The 19,759-nt window shown below is 47.0% G+C and overlaps 1 protein-coding gene across 1 annotated transcript in view; it reads left to right on the top strand.

The window, feature by feature from the left end:
- LOC144149649 (uncharacterized) overlaps positions 1–15,397 on the top strand; it is a 41,793-nt gene extending 26,396 nt beyond the window's left edge. The window contains exons 5-6 of the mRNA XM_077681308.1: positions 6,978–7,187; positions 14,750–15,397. Of these exons, the coding sequence (XP_077537434.1) occupies positions 6,978–7,187; positions 14,750–14,827 (288 nt within the window). The 3' untranslated portion in view covers positions 14,828–15,397. The remainder of the gene's footprint in view (positions 1–6,977; positions 7,188–14,749) is intronic.
- The last annotated feature ends 4,362 nt before the right edge of the window (positions 15,398–19,759 follow it).

Raw genomic sequence — 19,759 nt, 5'->3', positions numbered from 1 at the left:
GCATCTACTGCGCGCATTACGAGTGCCTTTATGACGAGCGCACGGCTCTTGAGGGAGCACCGATAATCGATGGAAGAGCCGCCGTAGGGGGGTATTGGTAGTTGACGGAAGAGCTTCTCTTTGTGGTACAATTTTCTGAGCGGGCGCGTCGCCGCGTGCTCCTGTCGCTTGTGTCCACGACCGGCTTTCTCGAGTCACTTCTGTCTGACATGAGTGCTGTAGGCTCGAAGAACACTCGGCGCTCGTTTACGGCAGCGTTTAAGCGGGCTGCTATTCTTCATGCTGAGGAAACAAACAACTGTGCAGCAGGACGGAAATTCGGAATCGGTGAATGTGTGGTGCGGAAGTGGCGGCTTCAGCGCGAGGAAATTTTCTCATGCGACTCCAAGCGCCGTGGCTTTCGCGGGCCGAAGTCTGGCCGCTTTCCGGAACTAGAGACGAAGCTTGCGGCCTACGTGACTGACCTACGCGATCGATCGCTGTTGGTCACCTGCGAAATGGTCACGCAGCAAGCCCGTGTCTACGCTGTTCAGGCAGGGATACCAAGATCTCAATTCAAAGCTAGTAGGGCCTGGGCGTCTAAATTTATGAAGAGGGCTGGTTTTTCTCTACGTCGCCGCACCAGCGTGTGCCAGAAGTTGCCGGCCGCATACGAGGAGAAAGTCCTCGCCTTCCATAGGCACTTCCTCAAACTCCGCGACACCCGACGGTACTTGCTTGGCCAAATCGGCAATGCCGACCAAACTCCCGTCTACTTTGACATGACGAGCAACACGACAGTGAGCGTGAAGGGTGCACGCGATGTAAACCTACTTACAACGGGCAACGTAAAGCTCCGTTTCACTGTCATGTTGTCGTGCTTGGCTGATGGCACCAAACTCCGCCCGTATATCGTCTTCAAACGGAAGACGATGCCCAAAGAGGCACTTCCCAAAGGCGTGGTGGTACGGGTGAATGAAAAGGGTTTCATGACGGACGACATGGTCGTGGAATGGTACCGTCTAGTGTGGCTCCTGAGGCCGGGGGCATCCCTCAAGAAAGACATCCCCAACATGCTAGTGTTGGACTCATTCAGAGGCCACCTTACCGCCAAGGTAAAAGCGGTGCTCCAGAAGGAGCATACCGACATGCTTGTCATCCCCGGTGGCTTGACGGGGCAGCTTCAGCCTCTCGACGTGGGGGTCAACAAGCCTTTTAAAGACCTCCTGCGCCGCGAGTACGAGTGGATTTCGTCAGGAAGCCGCGAACTTACGCCAAGCGGGCGTGTGAGGAGAGCCTCCCTGGCTACTGTGTGCGGGTGGGTCCTCTCCGCATGGGCGGCCGTACCACGCGATGCCGTGGTGCGGTCGTTCGCGAAGTGTGGACTCACACTTGACGACGACGTGCTGTGGGACTGCAGCAGCAATGACGGCAGCAGCACCAGCGAGGACGACTCCAGCGACGATGAGTAATCCTCCGCAAGCACGTGAATAAATTTCCCTTGTGTTGTTATTGTTGTTGTTCCTTTACGAGTGGCCTTGTGTAAAATGCGCACGTTTTTTTTTTTTTTTTTTTTTTTTTTTTTTTGAGATGCGATTTTGGGGGGGTCGTCTTACAATCGTGTAAATACGGTACAACAGCGCTGTACTTTTGCATGGCATTTCTGAGTGGATGTTCGGACTGTTCGAAAAAGACAATAATTCGATGTGTCCATGTTCGATATATCCGTCTTTGACTGTAGCCCAAATGAAACCTGCCATGATGGTTTAGTGGCTAAGGCGTACTGCTGAGCACAGGACACAGGTACGATCCGTGCCACTGCAGCTGTTTTCTTGGTGGAGGCAAAAATGAAAATGCCCGTGTGAAGATGATGGGACATGGGAAGAGCCTTGGTGGTCTTAATTAGTCTGTCGTCCCCCCCCCCCCACCCCCCTCTTCACTGTTCCTCGTTACTCGGGTGCATCTTCATGTATAAAACCACAATTTGCACATTTTTTGGTGTGTATTGCAAGAATGCTGTTTCAGAACTTGGAAAGCAATGGCTATGAATAGTATATGTGTGACTAGGAAACCTATAAAAATAGAGGTGACCAAAAATTAGTACAAAAAAAAGGGCAGCATCTCCACTCCATGGATGATGGTGATGGTGCGGAGTACGGGGACTCAAAATGACATCCCGTTTGTGCCCCAACCATCATTCCATTTGAGCCGTGAGTTGCACCCTGATTATTCCCTGAATGAAACTGCAACTCGCGGCTCAAATCAAAGGACGCTCGGGGCGCGAATCGGGTGGTGTGCGTGCGGATGGATGCGGACGGACATTGGGAGCTCCTAAGGTACTCCACACTGTTACAGGTGAGGGAGTAAGCCGTTTGACTCTCGGGTACTAACTCACGGTCGTAGCCCAATGGGTAAGACGACTGACACTAACTCTGTCTGGTCTACCAGACACAGGCTCGAATCCTGCCAGTGCCTGTGTGATTTTTTTGCGAATGTAATGGCTATGCGCCTGGACGTGGACTGACATTGTGGTCCTAAGGTGCTCCGCACATAAAATGCTGTGTGCATATGTAAGCTGTGACCTGTTGGTTTTCTTCTCGCGTTTTTTTGTGCTTTCTTGACTTTCTTAGTCGAGATAACTTTCGCAAGTCAAGATTGTCTGAAGGAAGACAAATGTTACAGCAAAGTGGCTTTTCATTTCGACTGTTTTGTGAACTGTTGTTTTCCAGTTCGCCTAGACAAGAACTGAGCAGGGCTATTAGTTTTGTCTTGTTAACCCCTTAAAATGCTTTTTTTTTTTCCTCCCCAAATGTGGCAATCTTTTTTATACCTGATTTCTATTCATGTTGTAATAAAAAGCAACTATGCAATCTTCAGATCAGATAAAACTTTATTGTTGCCATGTGTGGTACTGTTTCGAGGTTTGCTTCAGCATCCTTTTGGTGACTGCAGGATTCATATACAGTTAAACCTTGGTATGACGAAATTGAAGGGGAGCCGTGATTAGCTCGTTAAAATGAATATTTCAATGTAGCTGTAGCGGGCATTTATGCAGACATAGGGGACTGTACTTGTCCGAAACAAATAGCAGGCGAAATTCCATCACGTCGCACGGCGGTACCCAACAAATGAACCACATTTCGGAGAGAAAAAGGAACATTTGCGCACCTACTTTATTGCAATTCGAAATATGGGACTTGTATTGGCATAGCTGCAAAGAAGTTCGTAATCGGACGTTGATGCATCCTTCTGGTGCGAACGCCGGCTCACTCAGCTTTGTGCCCGATGTGGCGGCTTTCATCATAGCCGCCTTCACGTCTACAGTCTTTTGCTTTTGCTTCCCGCCTGGTGCATTCATGCTGCTCAAATCATGCACGCAGCACATTAAAAGATGAGGCTGAAGTAGTAAAAAAGAAAGAAAGGAACAGGCACACAACTTCAATGCAGCTCCCGCTGCGCGTGGCAGCAAGTGACAACAGTTGCAGGTGAGCGTGCCGCGGCCGTGCATGCGCAGCGAGAGAAGGTGGGAATGGCTTTGTGGGCGCAGCGGGACGCGCGTTGCGGGGGGTTGCATGGCGGGAGTTTTGAACTGTGAAAAATACTGTCGTCACCTTGCGCACCTCCTCAAATCCGCGTTGCGCACTGCCATGGTAGTATATCAAAATTTTTTTTCGAACAAGTTACATCCCACAATGGGCAAATTTTACCTCATTAAAACAAGGCTTTAAATACATTGGTTTCTGTGGGGACTTTCAAGGAGAATTACGATTTGCTTGTTATAGCCATTATTTTGCTATAGCCCGTCTCATTATATTGGGGTTTAACTAGATCTCTGCAGCGTCTTCGGCAACCTGGGCTTGTGAGGCCTGGGTCAGAGGGTCTGTGCCGAGTAGCGTGGCCTCTTACTGTCCCTCATTCGTAATTTGGAATAAAATAGGGTGCTTTTTAAGAGTGTGTAGGAATTTTTCTTCGCAGGACCAAATCACATGTGGTAGGGTGGAATATTGATGGCAAAGGGCATTGGTTAGAGTGCAGCTCTGGGTAGCAGAGTGATAGATGTCATCATTGCCTCTTGCTGATTTCACTTCTGTTTTTTGTTGAGTGATTTTAATTTGTCTTCACCCCTCATACATAACCACTGTATGGCGCTCTTTGCCCTAGTTGGCCTTGCGCCATAAAGATCCAACTATCATCATCAGCAGCAGAGTGATAGGCGGGCAGGGGTGGGAAAGGTGGATGGTTGAAGTTGGCGCCATCCTACAACGTGGTGGTGGGAGGAAGCGAGCTCTGGAGAGTCGGTAGTAATCGAGTATTGATCGGTAGGTCAAGACGGGTGGTCCCTTTGGGAGAATCGTTAGGGAGATTCCACAGGGTCATTGAGCCCTTGGGTGAGGAATTCTCAAGCAGCCTCATGTGCCGACTCTTTTTCTGGGAGGTTGGAGTGGCCCGTTGCCCAAACGATGTATATTTTTCGCTTCAAGAATTTGCGTGCCTGCAGGAGTAGGCGTAAAGTTCGGGGTTCAACTCATCTGTGGCAGTTATTGGCGATGGCCGATTTGGAGTTGCTTATTATAGTAGTAATCTTAGGTCTGGGAACAATGGCAAGAGTGACAGCTATTTCTTCTCCTACGGTTGGAAATCGATTAGGGAAAGAAAGGGCAGTTTGTGGGTTGGGGGAGTGTTGTTTGTGCGAAGCCTGCGCTCTCGCTCGGTGCCTTTCCTCGTTATGAATTGGGTGCATGTGTTTCGGGAGGGGTCGATTAAGAGTTGGTCTCGAATGACTGGGGGAATGTCGACGTAGATGTCGGAGATGGTGGGGTGACAGGCCGGAACTCTCAAGAATATGGTGTCTAGTTTTACTCCTCGCGAGTCACTCTCATTGCGAGACCCGTGAGGCTTTGATAATTTTGTCTGGTGCAGGGGTGAGACAGCTGCACATATTGCGCAGATTTGATACAAATTTGTTTTCCTGCGCCAGACTGCTCCAAAAGCTTGAAAATTGCAAAAATTGCGCCAAACTGCTCCAATACAGTCTGGGAGTCAAGGATTCAAGGATTTTAACACTCCCATCAGTTCCAGTGGGGGAAAATGCTTACTGACGGCATAATTTTCCTGCCCCCGAAAGTGATGCTGTTTGTAAAGGTTTAATTCATTGATCGGATTCAATAAAAAAACCTGCATAAATTGTCCCCGTGATAGTTTTTTCGAAAGTCCCAATGTCGTGTTGCACATCTTATATTCTGTGCGTTTTGAAAGTTTTCCCATCAAAAACCATTGCAAAGTCCTATAGAAGAAATACTTAAGTGTACTGAGGCGTCAACCTACTTGCGCAAGTTGAGGAAAGAACGGCAATTTTCGGAGCGCCGTATCTCCAGAACGACATTACTGGGCGCCGCCATCTTGTTGTGGTGCAGATTGAAAAACGTGGCCACCGGGCGAAGCAGTTGCTTGTGGTTCAGGCAGAGTGCTCTTCGCCGATTTCTAGCTTAGATTTGGTTATGGTGGTGGCTGCGTTTACATTTAGTCGTTTGATCTGTTGCGGCAAGTTGCACGACTCGAAAGACAGGAGTTCACCAAAACAACGTGGTGCCCATGAATTCCCCGTGTTTCGGCCTTGAGTGTGGGGCGCGGTGCACAGTTGAATTGGAATTTCGGATTCATTGCGGTGTCATAAAACGCTGAGTTATTGCTGCCTTTCACAGCGAACTTGCGAGCGACGGGAATGGGACGATCGACACCCCAGAAGTGGCGGCGCAGGCTACATCGCCGCAAAATGTTCAAGCAGTGTCCGATAGCGGGACGGGCTATTATTGCACGCTAGAAATAATGGTTCACTTATCTGAAGTGAAATTTAAGGTCAGAAAGGAGGTGGCTAAACATATCAACGTTAATCAAATTACGATCGTAGTGAACGTGCACCGTAGGGATTGAAATTGGAGGGCTGGGGGGGGGGGGACTTTCAACTCGCTTGGCGCAACTTTTGCCGTGGCTCTACACTCGTGCATAAAGCCGAGTCTGGGATTACAAAAATAATAATTTCGGCATTCAGATGATAATAAAACTGCCTTACGATTGCTTAGTTTTTCAATTCGATCTTCTCACTAAAACTCTACGCTACTAGAGCCTAAGAATTACGTTCGTACCTTGTGATACTATGGTAGAAAAACTTTAATCAAAGGCTGCTTCAGTGTTGTGTACACTCAAAACCGATAAAGGAGAGCACTTTTCCCCTTCGAGTTTCCAAGAATTTGATTTTTTTAGGCTTCTAAGGTGACATAATAAATGTCGTTTTTCTGCTCCAAATCAAGGTTCTTCTGCTCCAAAATCGAAATTTCGCTGCTCCAAAAACTGCTCCCAAATCTGATTCAGCTGTCTCACCCCTGCTGGTGTATTGTGAAGACCGAACAAGTGTAGTTTGTCTGTTGAAGGGGTAACCCTCAAAAAAACATTTACACCACATACTAAGCCAAATTAACACAATACTGTCTGTATCTGTACAGTGCATAGGAAATCAGCTGCCTCTTCTAATGAAAACACACACTGCATAAAAAAAAAACAGTCGCATACACCTCGTTCTTCTTGACTTGTGTAGGCTAATTAACCTTTTACTATTTCAGTTTGGACGTTTCTGTATTGTGTTGTAAATTTCAAGGCAGGGAATAGCGGAAAAAGCAGATGATGATGAGCTCTCACAGTGTTCGCTTCAGAGAAGCCCTTATCATGGCCCGAAGAACTGCTCAATTCAGCATCATCGCAGTCTTCTGCACTTATGGACACAAGATAAACACCAGTATTCTAATTATCATCGTTGGAAGAAGATGGCAATGATGGAAAGTTGTGTTTGATTGATTTTACTTTTGTTCCTGCTGACCGACTTTAATTGGTCTTTTAGATCTCTTATCTAGCCACACTTTTGGTGCTCTTTGCCCCAGTTGGCCTTGCGCCATTCGTGAACCAATGTGCTCGTTGTTGTGTCTTTTCCTCCTGAACAACAACAGAGTCCTGAGCTGTCCGTGCGACACGTGAGCCGGACGTACTCGCGCACCTCCAAGTCCCCGAGGCCTGTCCGGGTACACCTGTTCACCGCGCCGGCCGAGAGCTCCTCGGAAGACGAAGAAGCGGGAGGCCTGCGAAAAAAGCCCACGGGGACCAAGCGCCAGGCGAAGAAGACCGTGGGCACTAAGAAGGGCAAGCAGGAGAAGGCCGACGTAAGTGGTCTTCCAGTTCAGTCACTGGACACGGTGTCGGTCTCTGTTTCTTAAAAGGGCCATGAAGACGAACTACAACCTTGTTCAAAGGGGCAGACGGGTCTTTGGGGCCGAAAAATGGTGAAAAAATCATTTTCTGAAAAATGGCATACTCGGCATCCACAGCCATTTTTCTATCAGTCTGCAAATTTCTTCGTCAAGAGGCACCATGTTTCATTGCAAATAGCATTTCGCACAAAATTCGATGGTGAAACAGCAGTTTTCTTGCAATGCGAAGCTAGCATTTCGCCGTCAGATATCTCGGCACCCAGAGCAGGTACAACTGTAATTCTTGTTTGTTTGTTTGCTTCTGATACGTAAATGTGTGGAATATACAATGCTGGAAACAAATTTTTCGAATGGAGGCTTTGGAAAATTATTGGGTTCAATTGACACCACCTGTGAGCCATCATTTCTGGCAGAATGCAGGAAGATTGAAGTTCAGTGTGTTGCAAAAATTAAAGGGGGTACACCAGTCTGCCCTCTTAATTTAAAAGAACCAGCCTTTGGTGACACACTTATTTTCATTACAGCCTTAAAAGACTTCTTTTTGCTTATTAAGGGGACATACAACCAATTTTTGTTGAGTATATTTTCTCAATCCCAAATGAAAGGGTTAAAACACCTTAACCTGAAACGATTTTGCTGATAGCGCCCTAGAACTTTTAAATCTCAATTTGTAGATCTGCCAGCCATGCCTGTCCCAATAAAAGGAATGCTGGCAACCGTGGCAGTAAGCCGTGCTGCGAGATACTTTTAACTGCACGTGGGGTTAAAAGAGGCGTTTAAAAAACTTGTCCCCGGCTAGAACAACAATAATGTTTAAGCTTTCCTACTCGCTCCTGCGGTTTTTTTATCACACGTTGAAATCGACGGAATGGTTGGACACGTAACGTACTGTCACGTTAGGCATGTTGCCGCCTTTCAGACTTCGGAAAGTTTAGTGCCAAATTGAAATTATTTCCGCCTGTTTGTTTTGAAATTCCTTGTGGTTACCCTAGTTTATAAAACGCTGGCTTTCGTACGAGCTGGAGAACATGCACTCCACAAAAATTGCTTGTCTCTACCTTCGATGATACAGTGCAAAAAGATATTGGGAAAAGTTTTGGATTTCACGCTGCACGTCGTGAGGGCAACACTAAGATTTGACATCGTTACTACTGCAATTTGTGAATGTTGGCATTCGAGTGATGCAATCAAACAGATCTAGAGGCGCTGCTGAAATCGCCCAAACAAGATTTTGTAATGTCATAGAGACCTGGTGAGGAAGTAGGTGGGGAGCTGCCACTGCTTCACAAGTAGTCTTTAATTCCTCTCGTGACCCGCCGCGGTGGCTCAGTGGCTAAGGCGTTGCGCTGCTGAGCACGAGGTCGCGGGTTCGATTCCCGGCCGCGGCGGCCGCTTTTCAGATGGAGGCGAAAAGCAAAAACGCCGGTGTGTACGAGATTTCGGCGCATGATAAAGATCCCCAGGTGGTCAAAATTAGTCCGGAGCCCTCCACTACGGCGCGCCTCATCGCCTGCGTTGCGTCGGCGCTTTGAACCCCTCAATCAATCAATCAATTCCTCTCGTGTTTGTTTGAAAATTGTGATAACAATTGATGCTATTGCATAGAAAGCAGTCTTTTTAATGGAGCGTACTTGTATTTTGTCGTCAGAGCCCCTTTAAAGACACACTGAAGGGTGGGAACGAGTTGTTCTATGTCTATAGATTGCGGTGTGCAGAAAGCAAATACCTACATCACTTGATGCAGAAAATGCCAAAAGCATGAAAGCAGGCACTGCCACCCTGTGTGTTTTTCCGCACCGCACTTGGTAGATTGTGAAAGCTGAAGCAGGATTGCCGGAGCTAGTCTGAGCATTCTTCTGGGGAGAATGGCGAGGCGAGAACATGTAAGCCTAGAATAAATGTACCGTATTTGCTGGTCTATAAGTCACACCTTTGTATAAGTCGCACCGGTGTAAAGACGTACCGGTATACAAGATGCACTTGTTAATTGGGTAAACTCATAGTGAATCAGATCATTAGAAAGTGCGGCAAAAGTACATGGCTGCGGGCCGCCGCCTATGAACGCATCCCCCGGTGAGGAGGACAGAACTAACTTCTCAAAAATGGTTTATTGATACACACAGATGGCATGTACTTACAGACGGCGCTTAGGCAAAACCATCGAAGCCTTCTTCCTCGGACTCGCTAACAAATAATTCAGCAACTTCAAGTGGGAGTTCCGCCGGCACATCACTGTCGTCCTCCGACTCACTGATGCCTTCTTCGCCAACATCGTCACCGCTGGCGGACCAGATTACTCCGGCCTTTTTCAACCCGGCTACAACTGTTTTTGTAGAAATGGAGTCTCAAGAGTCGGAGACCCTTTGGCCACCTCTTCATTTAGACCATAGAGCTGTGTCTCTTAATGTACGCTGGCCACGCGCGGCCTCCGCGAACCGAAATTATTCCATACATAAGTCGTACCGGTAGATAAGACGCACCAAAGAAAATTTCAGAAAAAAAGCCGCGACTTATACACCGGAAAATACGGTACACTGACGTGGAGTTTGTAACATAGAGGGGCTGATTTTCGCATTTTTCGAGGTATAGGCATACCGTCCCTAATAGAACTCGTTACTGTCCAAGCATAGAATAGCTGTGGGTTGGCAGTTAGATTTAGTTCGGTCATCAGCCAGTTCTGTTTACGCTGAAATATTAGCAACCACATAGGCTACCCGCCACGGTGGCTCAGTGGCTAAGGCGTTGCGCGGCTGGGCACGAGGTCGCGGGTTCGATTCCCGGCCGCGGCGGCCGCTTTTCTGATGGAGGCGAAAAGCAAAAACGCCCGTGTGTACGAGATTTCGGCGCACGATAAAGATCCCCAGGTGGTCAAAATTAATCCGGAGCCCTCCACTACGGCGCACCTCATCGCCTGCGTTGCGTCGGCGCGTTAAACCCCACAATCAATCAACCACATAGGCTCTGAGCATTCTGCCAAGAGCTGTCTGGTTCATATGTGCTTTATTTTCAAAGCATGTAGCTCTTTTATTTATAGTCATTGCCTGCAAACGAACACAGCGAAAGTGTCACAACTCTAGTGTGCCGTTTTAGCGCTAAAATTTTGTCCAGCTTCCCAAAGTTGCTTCCGACATGGCGAATTAATTGCTCAAATTAATTGCGAAGTAGGGGTGTGCAAATGCTCGAATATCTATTATTCGACTTTTTGAAAAGTCGAGTGGAGTTTCCGAACGTTCCCAGCTTTGCGAAAGAGAGGCATGTCGGCGCAAGCTAATGCACTGGTGCTATACCGTCTGCCCGGCAAGTTTCACCCAGAAAGTTTCATCTGATTCCTAAAGTAACGGGCAAATATTTCCACTGTTCCTGGTGTTTAACACCAAGAACAGTGGAAACGGGAAACCTGACACTAATGTAGAAATCGAGCCGAACAAAAAAATAAAAAGAAGAGCCATCGCCGCAACAAAATAATTTGACGTATTTCCGCAGTGTGGCAGCACATGCCAAGCAAGAGAAGTTGGCGAAAAAGGCGCGATTTTTAAACGTACAAGCGATGACGTACATGTACGTTATTGACCGTTTTGAAGGTGTTTGCAGAGGACGTACATGTGCGTTTGTGACCCTGAAAGGGTAAAGAAGTATGTCACTTCTTAGCTGAGCTAAAACAATGAACAAGTAACAGTTTGGTTCATTCAGCTTTCACTAGATTGTGCTAGCTGTCTAGCAAGCAAAATATTTATTTCATTATACAAGTGACTTATCTCTAAATTAAGCTAACTAGTCCGTTGTGAACATTGATATGCATTTGTAAAGCTTTTTGTATTGGTGCACAGTGGTGTTTAAGTTTGTGGGTCATGAAGTCTTAACTCCCATAGGAATGTTAACAGATGAGTCCCCCTCAAAATTTAAGCTTAAATTAAGCTGGGCGAGTAGAGTAGCAAAACCGATAAAAGAGTGGCGAATCACCCGCTGCTTCACGGCGTTCCTCCACGACATCACCAGGACAGGTTCGGGCAATCAAATGTTGTCACGTTAGATTGGTCACGTCCTGCCCAAGAAAATGCACTAAGAAATTCATGGTTTACAGTGAATGTTTCTGCGGACTGCGGAGAACGTGCCTTGACATCTTCGCACGTGCACCGTTCGTTTAAGGTGTGGCATAATACCACTTGAACATACGTATAACTAGAGACCGTTTAAAGCTTTCAAACAAGAAACAAAAGGGAAATGTGCATTCCGGGCTGAGCTTGTAAACCTGAAAAACAATTCCAATGCTTACAGAATGCAAAATTCGGAATGTAAAAGCTTGCAGAGAAACATTTGGGTTCCATATGCTACGAAACAGGCTTCCAAAGCTAGTGAATGCACTAAACGAACAGCATTTTCAACTGGAAAGCATAATGTTAAAATGGTGTGTTCCTTTTTCACAAATAACTGCATTGTTTCTACATATTTTGCACGTGTCGATGAGTGCCAGTTGTGCACTTGTCAGAGTATTTTTTGGACCAACTTTTTTTTTTTTGCTATCTTTTTTCTACATATTAGTGCAATTTACTTATTTTGTAGTGGTTTATCTTTGTGCTAGCATGTATCAAGTATTTTATCTGTATTGTACTTTTTATATATTTCATTCTCCTTGTTTGAAAACCCGCAGCACATTCTTTGTCTCATTTATTACCTTTTTAACTTTAGGCAGGGCATGATTTTTCCAACATATGCGTTATTATTTTGTATGTGTGTGTGCACCGATTCGTTTATCTGTGTTGTATTTCGAGCCTAATCTTTTGGCACCAGGGATGCCACTCACACACTACCGTATTTACTCGCATAATCCTCGCACTTTTTTTTTTGGAAAAGTCAATGCAAAGTTAGGGGTGCGAGAATTATGCGGGGAAAAAAAAATCCGGTGCACAGTGTTGCCAATTTGCCTTATGCCAATCCCGCTAAATGTAGCGGTCGTTTTTTGTATAGGTAAGCTCAGTGTTGCCAACAGCAGCTATTTCTTTTTACTTACAACGTAAACTTATTATTTACTTATTATTTACAACGTAAACAATCTCCCGTCGATCAGCGATCATGAAATTGCCGCCTTTGCTTTCTGGCGCGCGCCCTATCTCGTCGTCATATGTGCGTGCCCTACTCCAGTAACGCACGTTGAAGTCGGTGACGCCCAAGTGCCTGCCTGCGGCACGATTGCCGTGTTCGATCGCGTATTCTTTCGCTTTCAATTTGATAGCGGCGGTGTAGCTGGCGTTCCTCCCCATGGCGAAGCGGCACCAAGCACAAAATAATTAGATCAAAAAGTTCTCAAAACGGCAGCGAGCTATCCACCACTGACGCGAGTGACTCGCTGACTGCTGCCGCTCAACGGCGGGACCACGACGACGACACGACAGGCGGGCTGCGCGAACACCGTCTAGTTGCGCGCACGCGAAACACGCGCGAAACCGGCTCAAGGACAGTGTGAGTAGCGTGTTAGGGCACCTGTTAGGGAGTAGCCATGCAGGTTGTTAGGGCCATAGAGTAATACTACTGTTAGGGCGCCTGGATGGCCTTGGATACACAGCGCTCTTCGCCGAACGGAGAGGCGGCGGGGGAGGGCGCGCGTTGGAGATCGCGTGCACCATGCGGGTTTCGCGAGCAGGCAACTTTCGTTGCTGCAAAGTTGGGGGTGCGAGGATTATGCGAGGAACCAAAAAATTCAAGTTTTGGTGACTCACATTAGGGGTGCGAGGATTACGCGAGTGCGAGAATTACGCGAGTAAATACGGTATTTCTATGCAGCTGTTCATTTTTATCTTGTCTACATACTGTCAGATATTGGCGGTTCTAATATTGTGTTTTGCGGGTGTAACAGGGGCTCGCAACTCCATCAGGCTGTCGTTTTAGACAGCTTCTTGTGCCAGTCTCTGGCATCATGTACTATGTGTGACATAAGTGAGTTTCATCGTTCATTGGCGGCTGCCGTCGAAAGCAACGCCCAATCAGCATGGCTGTGTGATTGTAGCGAGGCCTCTGGTTCTGCCTTATCGCACTGCTTCAGCGCAACAATGGCATCACCACAGTGATGTTGCATATTGGGGAATGAAAGTTTGTTAATATTGGCGTTTTTGTGAAAGCTACGTCGGGGCCGGAATGGGGTGTAGCAGTTTGTTCTTTCAAATAAAATAACAGATGTATGATGTTGCCGCAAGGTCCCTTTGACATGGGCGCAATGGCTGGGTGTTGGTCTATATTATACTCATTGTTGGTCTACTGTGCTAGTTGTTTTGCAGCTTAAAACTGCAGTAGCCCATCTTTTTCTGGTTTGATATCGCGGAAGGCAAATGCAAAGCTGTGTGTCGCACCTGGGCCGGTATTCTCACGTTCTGTCCGTTTCGTGTCCGTTTTGAGCGAGCCTTGATTGGCTAAAAGAGAACAGCCGAATGGGACGCAACGCAAGCACAGTGGAGCTACTCTGGTGAGCCGCGGCTTCTCGGAGCAGACGATTTTGGCAGTTTTGATATGGATGTACCGGTAATCGCCTTGGTTTTGGCTCGCCGTTGGAGCAGGAGGCAAGAAGTAATGTTGACCCGTTAAAAGTGAAGCAGTCTGCCTCTCAAAGAGGGCTGTGCAATGTCTTTGCTTCGAGCTCTGGGACGAACTTGGCAAGCAGCAATGCAGGCTCAGTGTCGAGGACCAAGTGATATGCGTCCTTCGCTTTTCCGCTACCGGTGGCTTTCAGTCAGCGGTCGGTAGCAAAGAAACGGTATCGCTGTCGCAGCCCTCCGTGAGGCGGTGCGTCTATGCCATCGCCATCGCGCAGTGAAATAAATGATCGTCTGCGAACGTGATAGCTGCCGAGCAGACGACCAAAATTACGCAAGCACTCGGCACGGAACTTGCAAACTTTTATTGGTGCCTGACGAATACCCATACCATATCTTAAGGTTCATAGACTTGTCGCGAAGCAGACACTTAGTTAAGAAATGAAAATCCCGACCTCTCACCCATTTTTTTTTTCTCTTGGAGAGTACCGCAGAAACTCTGACACTGTAACGAACCATTCAAGGCTGTTGGAAAAGCTCGCGTCTGCATGCCGCAGGTGCGTCTAGGATTACTATCTTGATACAGTCATTATCACGGACATAAAAATTGTGGTCCAAGCGGGAAAAAAACTGAGCAGCCATAGCATCGTTTGCACTTGACTGCCACGGGAAACACCAGTCCACAGCTGCCATCTTTCAACATTTGTCCCCTTGAGGCAAAAACTTTCAACATCGTCATAGAAAATCTTATTGTGTTTCTTTTCAAAATACGGTCGAATAAATGCATAAGATAGTAGTTTAGATTTAGTTGTTTTAAAACCGAATTTGCCGAAACAGTTGCGCAAAAGTCAATTTAAAGCCCACCTACAACCGGAAGTGCATCACGATCAAACGGATGCAAAACGGACATTTTCAAAATTGACAAACTCATAATACCGACCCTGCTCAGTGGCAGATGTGCTCACAGTTGCTTCTCTCTGCTTCATTTTTCAGGCAGCCTTCGAGGAGTGGGCAAAGAACATGACTGCCGAGTTTGAGAAGATTGAAGAATACGAGCTATGTATTGTGTAATGTGTGTTCCAGGACAAACTGGGGTGAATGAGACTACATTCGCTACCACTTTGTTGTGTTGTCCCCCCCCTTTTTTTTTCTTTTTTTTTTTTCTTTTTTTTGCAGTGCAAAATGAGCGGCAGTATTCGAATCAACTGAGGCTAGTTCTTTAATGCACTTTTACACAAGTCTCACAAGTCTGTGTCACAAATTGATTTTATGTCGTTATATTGCTTTGAAGGCCACACTGGAAAAGCCATGTGTTCTTTAAATGGGGCCTGGTGGTCTTTTATTTATTTTTATTCTTGTACAGAAGGTGAAGAATAAGGCGTGTATATTTTGAAACTTTTTTTGTATGTAACTGCTGACGGAGGGCCTGTTGGGCACTGTGTTTGCTTTGTGTCTGTTGCAGTGCTAGCAGCTACCATGTGTGTGTGGTCAGTAAAGAGATATGCTAACTGGGCAAGCATTTTACAAAAGTTATAAAAGTTCAAAGTGCCTGATTTGTTGCGAGAGCATGAGCAGTGTCTCCTCTTTTTAAGCCCAGAACTGTCTGCTGTCTCCATTTATCTTGCGAGCACCAGACATGCTGATGAATTTGTCTGTGTCATCTGACATGGGTTTTAGAAAAGTGTTACCTCAAGAGATCTTAGAGGGAGGAGTGGTTTCAGGTGTTAGTAAAGTGCGTTCGCTGCAAGGAGGTAGTTAGTGCTTGAGTGTAAAACGCGGATGCAAGGCGCTTGTTTGGAGTGCGAGAATAAGAACATTACTATATTACAAAGACTTTGTTTTGCAAGCAGATAACCAGCATTTATGTTATCTGCAAAACAGTTTTATTCTCAATAAAGACAAAAGCAAGAAAAGCAAACTCTGGATCTGATGTGTTCTTTTCATCATTGGATGCGCTGCAAATGGAGCCAGATGTTCGTAAGTGGAAATTTTTAATTTTAAATGCAGAGCATTTCTTTAACTCACGATGTTATGCGTCCGTAACTCGGCGTCCGCACCACGGCAGCTGCGCCCTCTCCCCCACTCCTCCTCGCCCTCAACACGCTTGCAACAACAGGTGCAGCGCGCGCTCCGGCGTTGCAAGCACCGTAGCAACAGCAGGTGCGGGCGCGTCGTGGCGTGACGGTGGCGTGATAGCGCGCTCTCTCTCGGCCTCCTCTCCCTCTACTGCGTTCGTTGGGAAAAGATCTAATCCACCCATCGATCTTACCGCAAATAAATAATAATAACACTTGACGTTACCTAATACTCGTCTCGTTCTCTCTCCCCAATCATACCAACAACAACCCTACCACCACCATTACAACACCCATCGCCACCGCCAAGCACGTAACGCCGCTAATGCTCTGCATTTACTCGTGCCCCTCCCGCGGGGGCATGTCGGGGTCCCTTTTTATTTACCGTACTTGCCCGATTCTAACGCGCCCCCAATTTTCCAGGCAAAAAACCAAAAAAACTAGCACCTCCAATTGTAACGCGCATGGAACTTTGTGAGCAAGAAGAATGGATGAGAGAGAAACGAGATTTATTTCCCGAAGTAATCTCACTCGTCTCCTCGTCGCTCTCCGCTGACCACATCATCTCGTCCTCGGTGCCGTCAAGCGCGTTCGCGATGCCACACTTCTGAACGAACGTTCAACCAACGCCTCGATGGTTCAACCATGGTCGATGCGATCGTGGCCTACGCCTCGCACGCCCATCCCTCGAGCTTCTCCAGAGGCGCGCGCTTCAGCCGACCGCTTGTTTTGAACGCGTGGGAGCCGCTGCTATCATCGCTGTTATCAAGCGCGCAAGTAGAACCACAGAACAGGGAGGTAGAACGATTTGACGATTTGTGTGAACGCCGATAGAAAAGCCTAGGCACAGAACAGGGAGGGTTCTGGCCTAGGTGCATGCTTCCTGCGTCCGTGGCGCCATCTTGAGATGTGGCGATGGCAATGGGTCGGACGAAATTTTCGCTGTTTCGACAGTTTTCGGCCGATTTTTCCGGAAAAAAAGTGCGCGTTAGAAAAGGGTAATTACGTAGACAATACTGCAGGCCAGAATTACGTCTAAGTTGGGTGTGAGAAAAATTCTCACAGTGCAGTGCATGTCAACCAAATTATAATTCTCCTACTTTGGAGGGAATACACACCTTCAGGAAGAGAACGGCACGACGGCACTGAGCATTTGATATACAATTTGGTAGTGAAGCTGTATTTGTTCTGTCGCTTGAATTTGTTGTATGCATTTTAAAGATTGCAGAGCCCTTGTGGCTATGCGTATGGTTGTGCGCCAGCAAAGTGGTATGAAGTTAAATTGTTTTGAAATTTTTATGCAGTATCAGTAAGCGCTCCATTGCAAAAAAAAAAAAAAAGCAGCTGTTTGGTACAGAAAAATGGCCACCATTGTGAACAGTGAAATAGGAATACAGTGGAATCTCGTTAAATCATGCCCGAATAAGCCGTTGTTTCTTTTTATACGTAGTCAAGCCGAATTTCCAACTCGGTTTCCCTTTAACATAATGCATTCGGATAAACCGTAGTGCCGGTTAGTACGTACTTTCTTCGCGACCCTGTCAGGTACTGTCTAATGAGGTTTTATTGTATTGTGATTTGCACCAAAGTGCATATTTTTGGAAAAAAAAAAAGATTAGATACATTAGGGTTCATATGGGAATGTGACCCGAGTCTCGAAGTAGGAGCTGAACGCGTTACTGCCACACACTACATCATTGTTCCAGCAGCAAACCAACGGTTAGCTTGGTGCATGTAGCACTGGTGTTAAATTGCATCACAGGCGAACATTGTGGCACGTGAGTAGAACAAGTGCCTGAGTCACGGAGAAGTGGCTATGGCGTTGTGCTGCTGAGCATAAGGTCGCGGGTTTGATTCCCTGCCACAACGGCCGCTTTTCTGATGGAGGTGAAAAACAAAAACGCCCTTGTGTGCGAGATGGCGGCGCACGTTAAAGATCCCCGGGTGGTCGAAATTAAGCCAGAGCCCTCCACTACAGTGCGCCTCATCGCCTGAGTTGCGTCGGCGCGTTAAACCCTACAATCGACAACCAACAGTTACGGAGAACTCTGATTCTGGAGGATCTTTGTCGTAAAGTATTGACAGTCTGCTGATGAAGTAATTCCCGCTAAGAAGAAACAAAAGCGAAGACAGACGCTGGTACGGTGTAGCGGTAACGAAGTTCTTGGAAAGTATTGCCTGGGGAAGCCATAATGCTTCTGCATTCGAAGCTCAGAAGCAGACATAAGTGCCTCAAGAATTTTTTTTTCTCTCGAAAGGCACTCTTGATGGCGTTCTGAATGCTGTAGTAGTACATACTGACACATTCTGACGAGGCAACACGGGTTGGCTTTCACCACCGTCTCATTTCCTATTGAACAACATAATGACATTGTGCTTGTTTGAACTCAATTTTTATCCCTGTCTAACTCTAGAAGCTAGCGGTAACAGAATTTTATTTGGGGCAATGCAGAATACTTGACAGTCCTATTCATGAAGCTATGCGGCAGCGAATCTGGAAAGCTTGTTCTGAAGTCTGTGTGTAGTCTTGCGTCTTCCCTTTTAGGTGCGAAGCACCTTAGGAGCGCAATGTCCATCCGCGTCCGTGCGCATAGCATTTACAATCATAAAAAAATCACACAGGCACCGGCAGGATTCGAGCCTGTGTCTGGTAGACAAGACAGAGTTGGTGGCAGTCGTCTTACCATGGAGGAATTCCTCCATGCGTCTTACCCACTGGGCTACGACCGTGATTCAAACGGCTTACACCCTCGCCTGCCTGTAACGGTGCGGAGTACGACATTTCAATGTCCGTCCGCGTCCATCCGTGCGCACACCACCATCAAGCGATTTAGGGAAAAATCAAGGTGCAACTCACGGCTCAAATTTCATGATGGTCGGGGCGCAAATCGGATGTCACTCGGGACGCAACGTGGATGTCATTTCGAGTCCCCGTATTCTCCGTACCCTCGCCATCATCCTCGGAGTGGAGATGCTGTCTTTTTTTTTTTTTTTTTTTTTCCTGAAATTTGGCGTTGAAAAGCCAGCTAGAGTACGGTGGCCAGCTCACTGTATGTCCCGAAGAATTTTGGCCAGGGTGCCGTTAACTGGTTGGCGTCATCCAAACTTTGCTAATTGTTTCACTTCCCCCACCCCGGACCCGTCTTTAATTTTCCAACAACCCAGCTTCGTCTTTATTACTTAATTCTACCGCTAAATTTCTTACGCCCACTCTCACGGCTCCATTTATTCGGGTTGTAAAAGCGCCTTTAGAAAGCACTGAATTCCGCGAGTAGCGGAGCGGCTGGTCAGCGTGTTGTGTGCGTCTCTGAGAGCGTAGACGTACGTCGCAGGCGTGCAAAATAAGTGGGTATCTTACTACAACTGCCCGTGTGTGGTGGTGACTCATTCATTCATGCGCTGTGCAGTCGCGCAATTTTCCCGAAAACGTGCAATCCCGCGACGAGAAGTACCGTTGTTGCGGCGAGGAAGCGAGGTTAACGATGGCGAGATAGATATTCTTCTTTCCGAAGAGCGGCGCTATGTGTTCCGAGAAAAGCAGTGGTAGAATGCGTGCCCCGCACGCAACCCCTTCCTGTGGCCTTCGCTAGCCTTGGCCGGTTCTCGGGGGCCGAACCAATTTCTAAACCCCTCCCTCGGAACTAGCCTGCGCCCTCCCCGCTTCTCGGAAGCGCTTGGCCATCCCCGCAAAGCAGCGCATAAGCCGCACTTTTCGGTGACGTCACGCATGATTCACCTTGCCTTTTATGGGCATGGTTGCAGTCAGTTGTTCTTAAGAAGCATTAAAATTAAGTCTGTCTACAGTTTTTAAAGTTTTATTTAGGTACAATTATTATAAATGCGACAAATGTTTTCTGTTGCGTTTGTAGTTCACTCATAAAATTACGAAACTGCACAATTTTGCGTACGAGAAGAAGTGACGTCAAAA

This window comes from Haemaphysalis longicornis, unplaced genomic scaffold (assembly GCF_048455015.1).
Source record: "Haemaphysalis longicornis isolate Haplotype H1 unplaced genomic scaffold, Haemaphysalis longicornis Haplotype H1 scaffold_8, whole genome shotgun sequence".
In the NCBI taxonomy this organism is placed as follows: domain Eukaryota; kingdom Metazoa; phylum Arthropoda; class Arachnida; order Ixodida; family Ixodidae; genus Haemaphysalis; species Haemaphysalis longicornis.
This window is presented reverse-complemented; position numbering and strand designations above follow the sequence as displayed.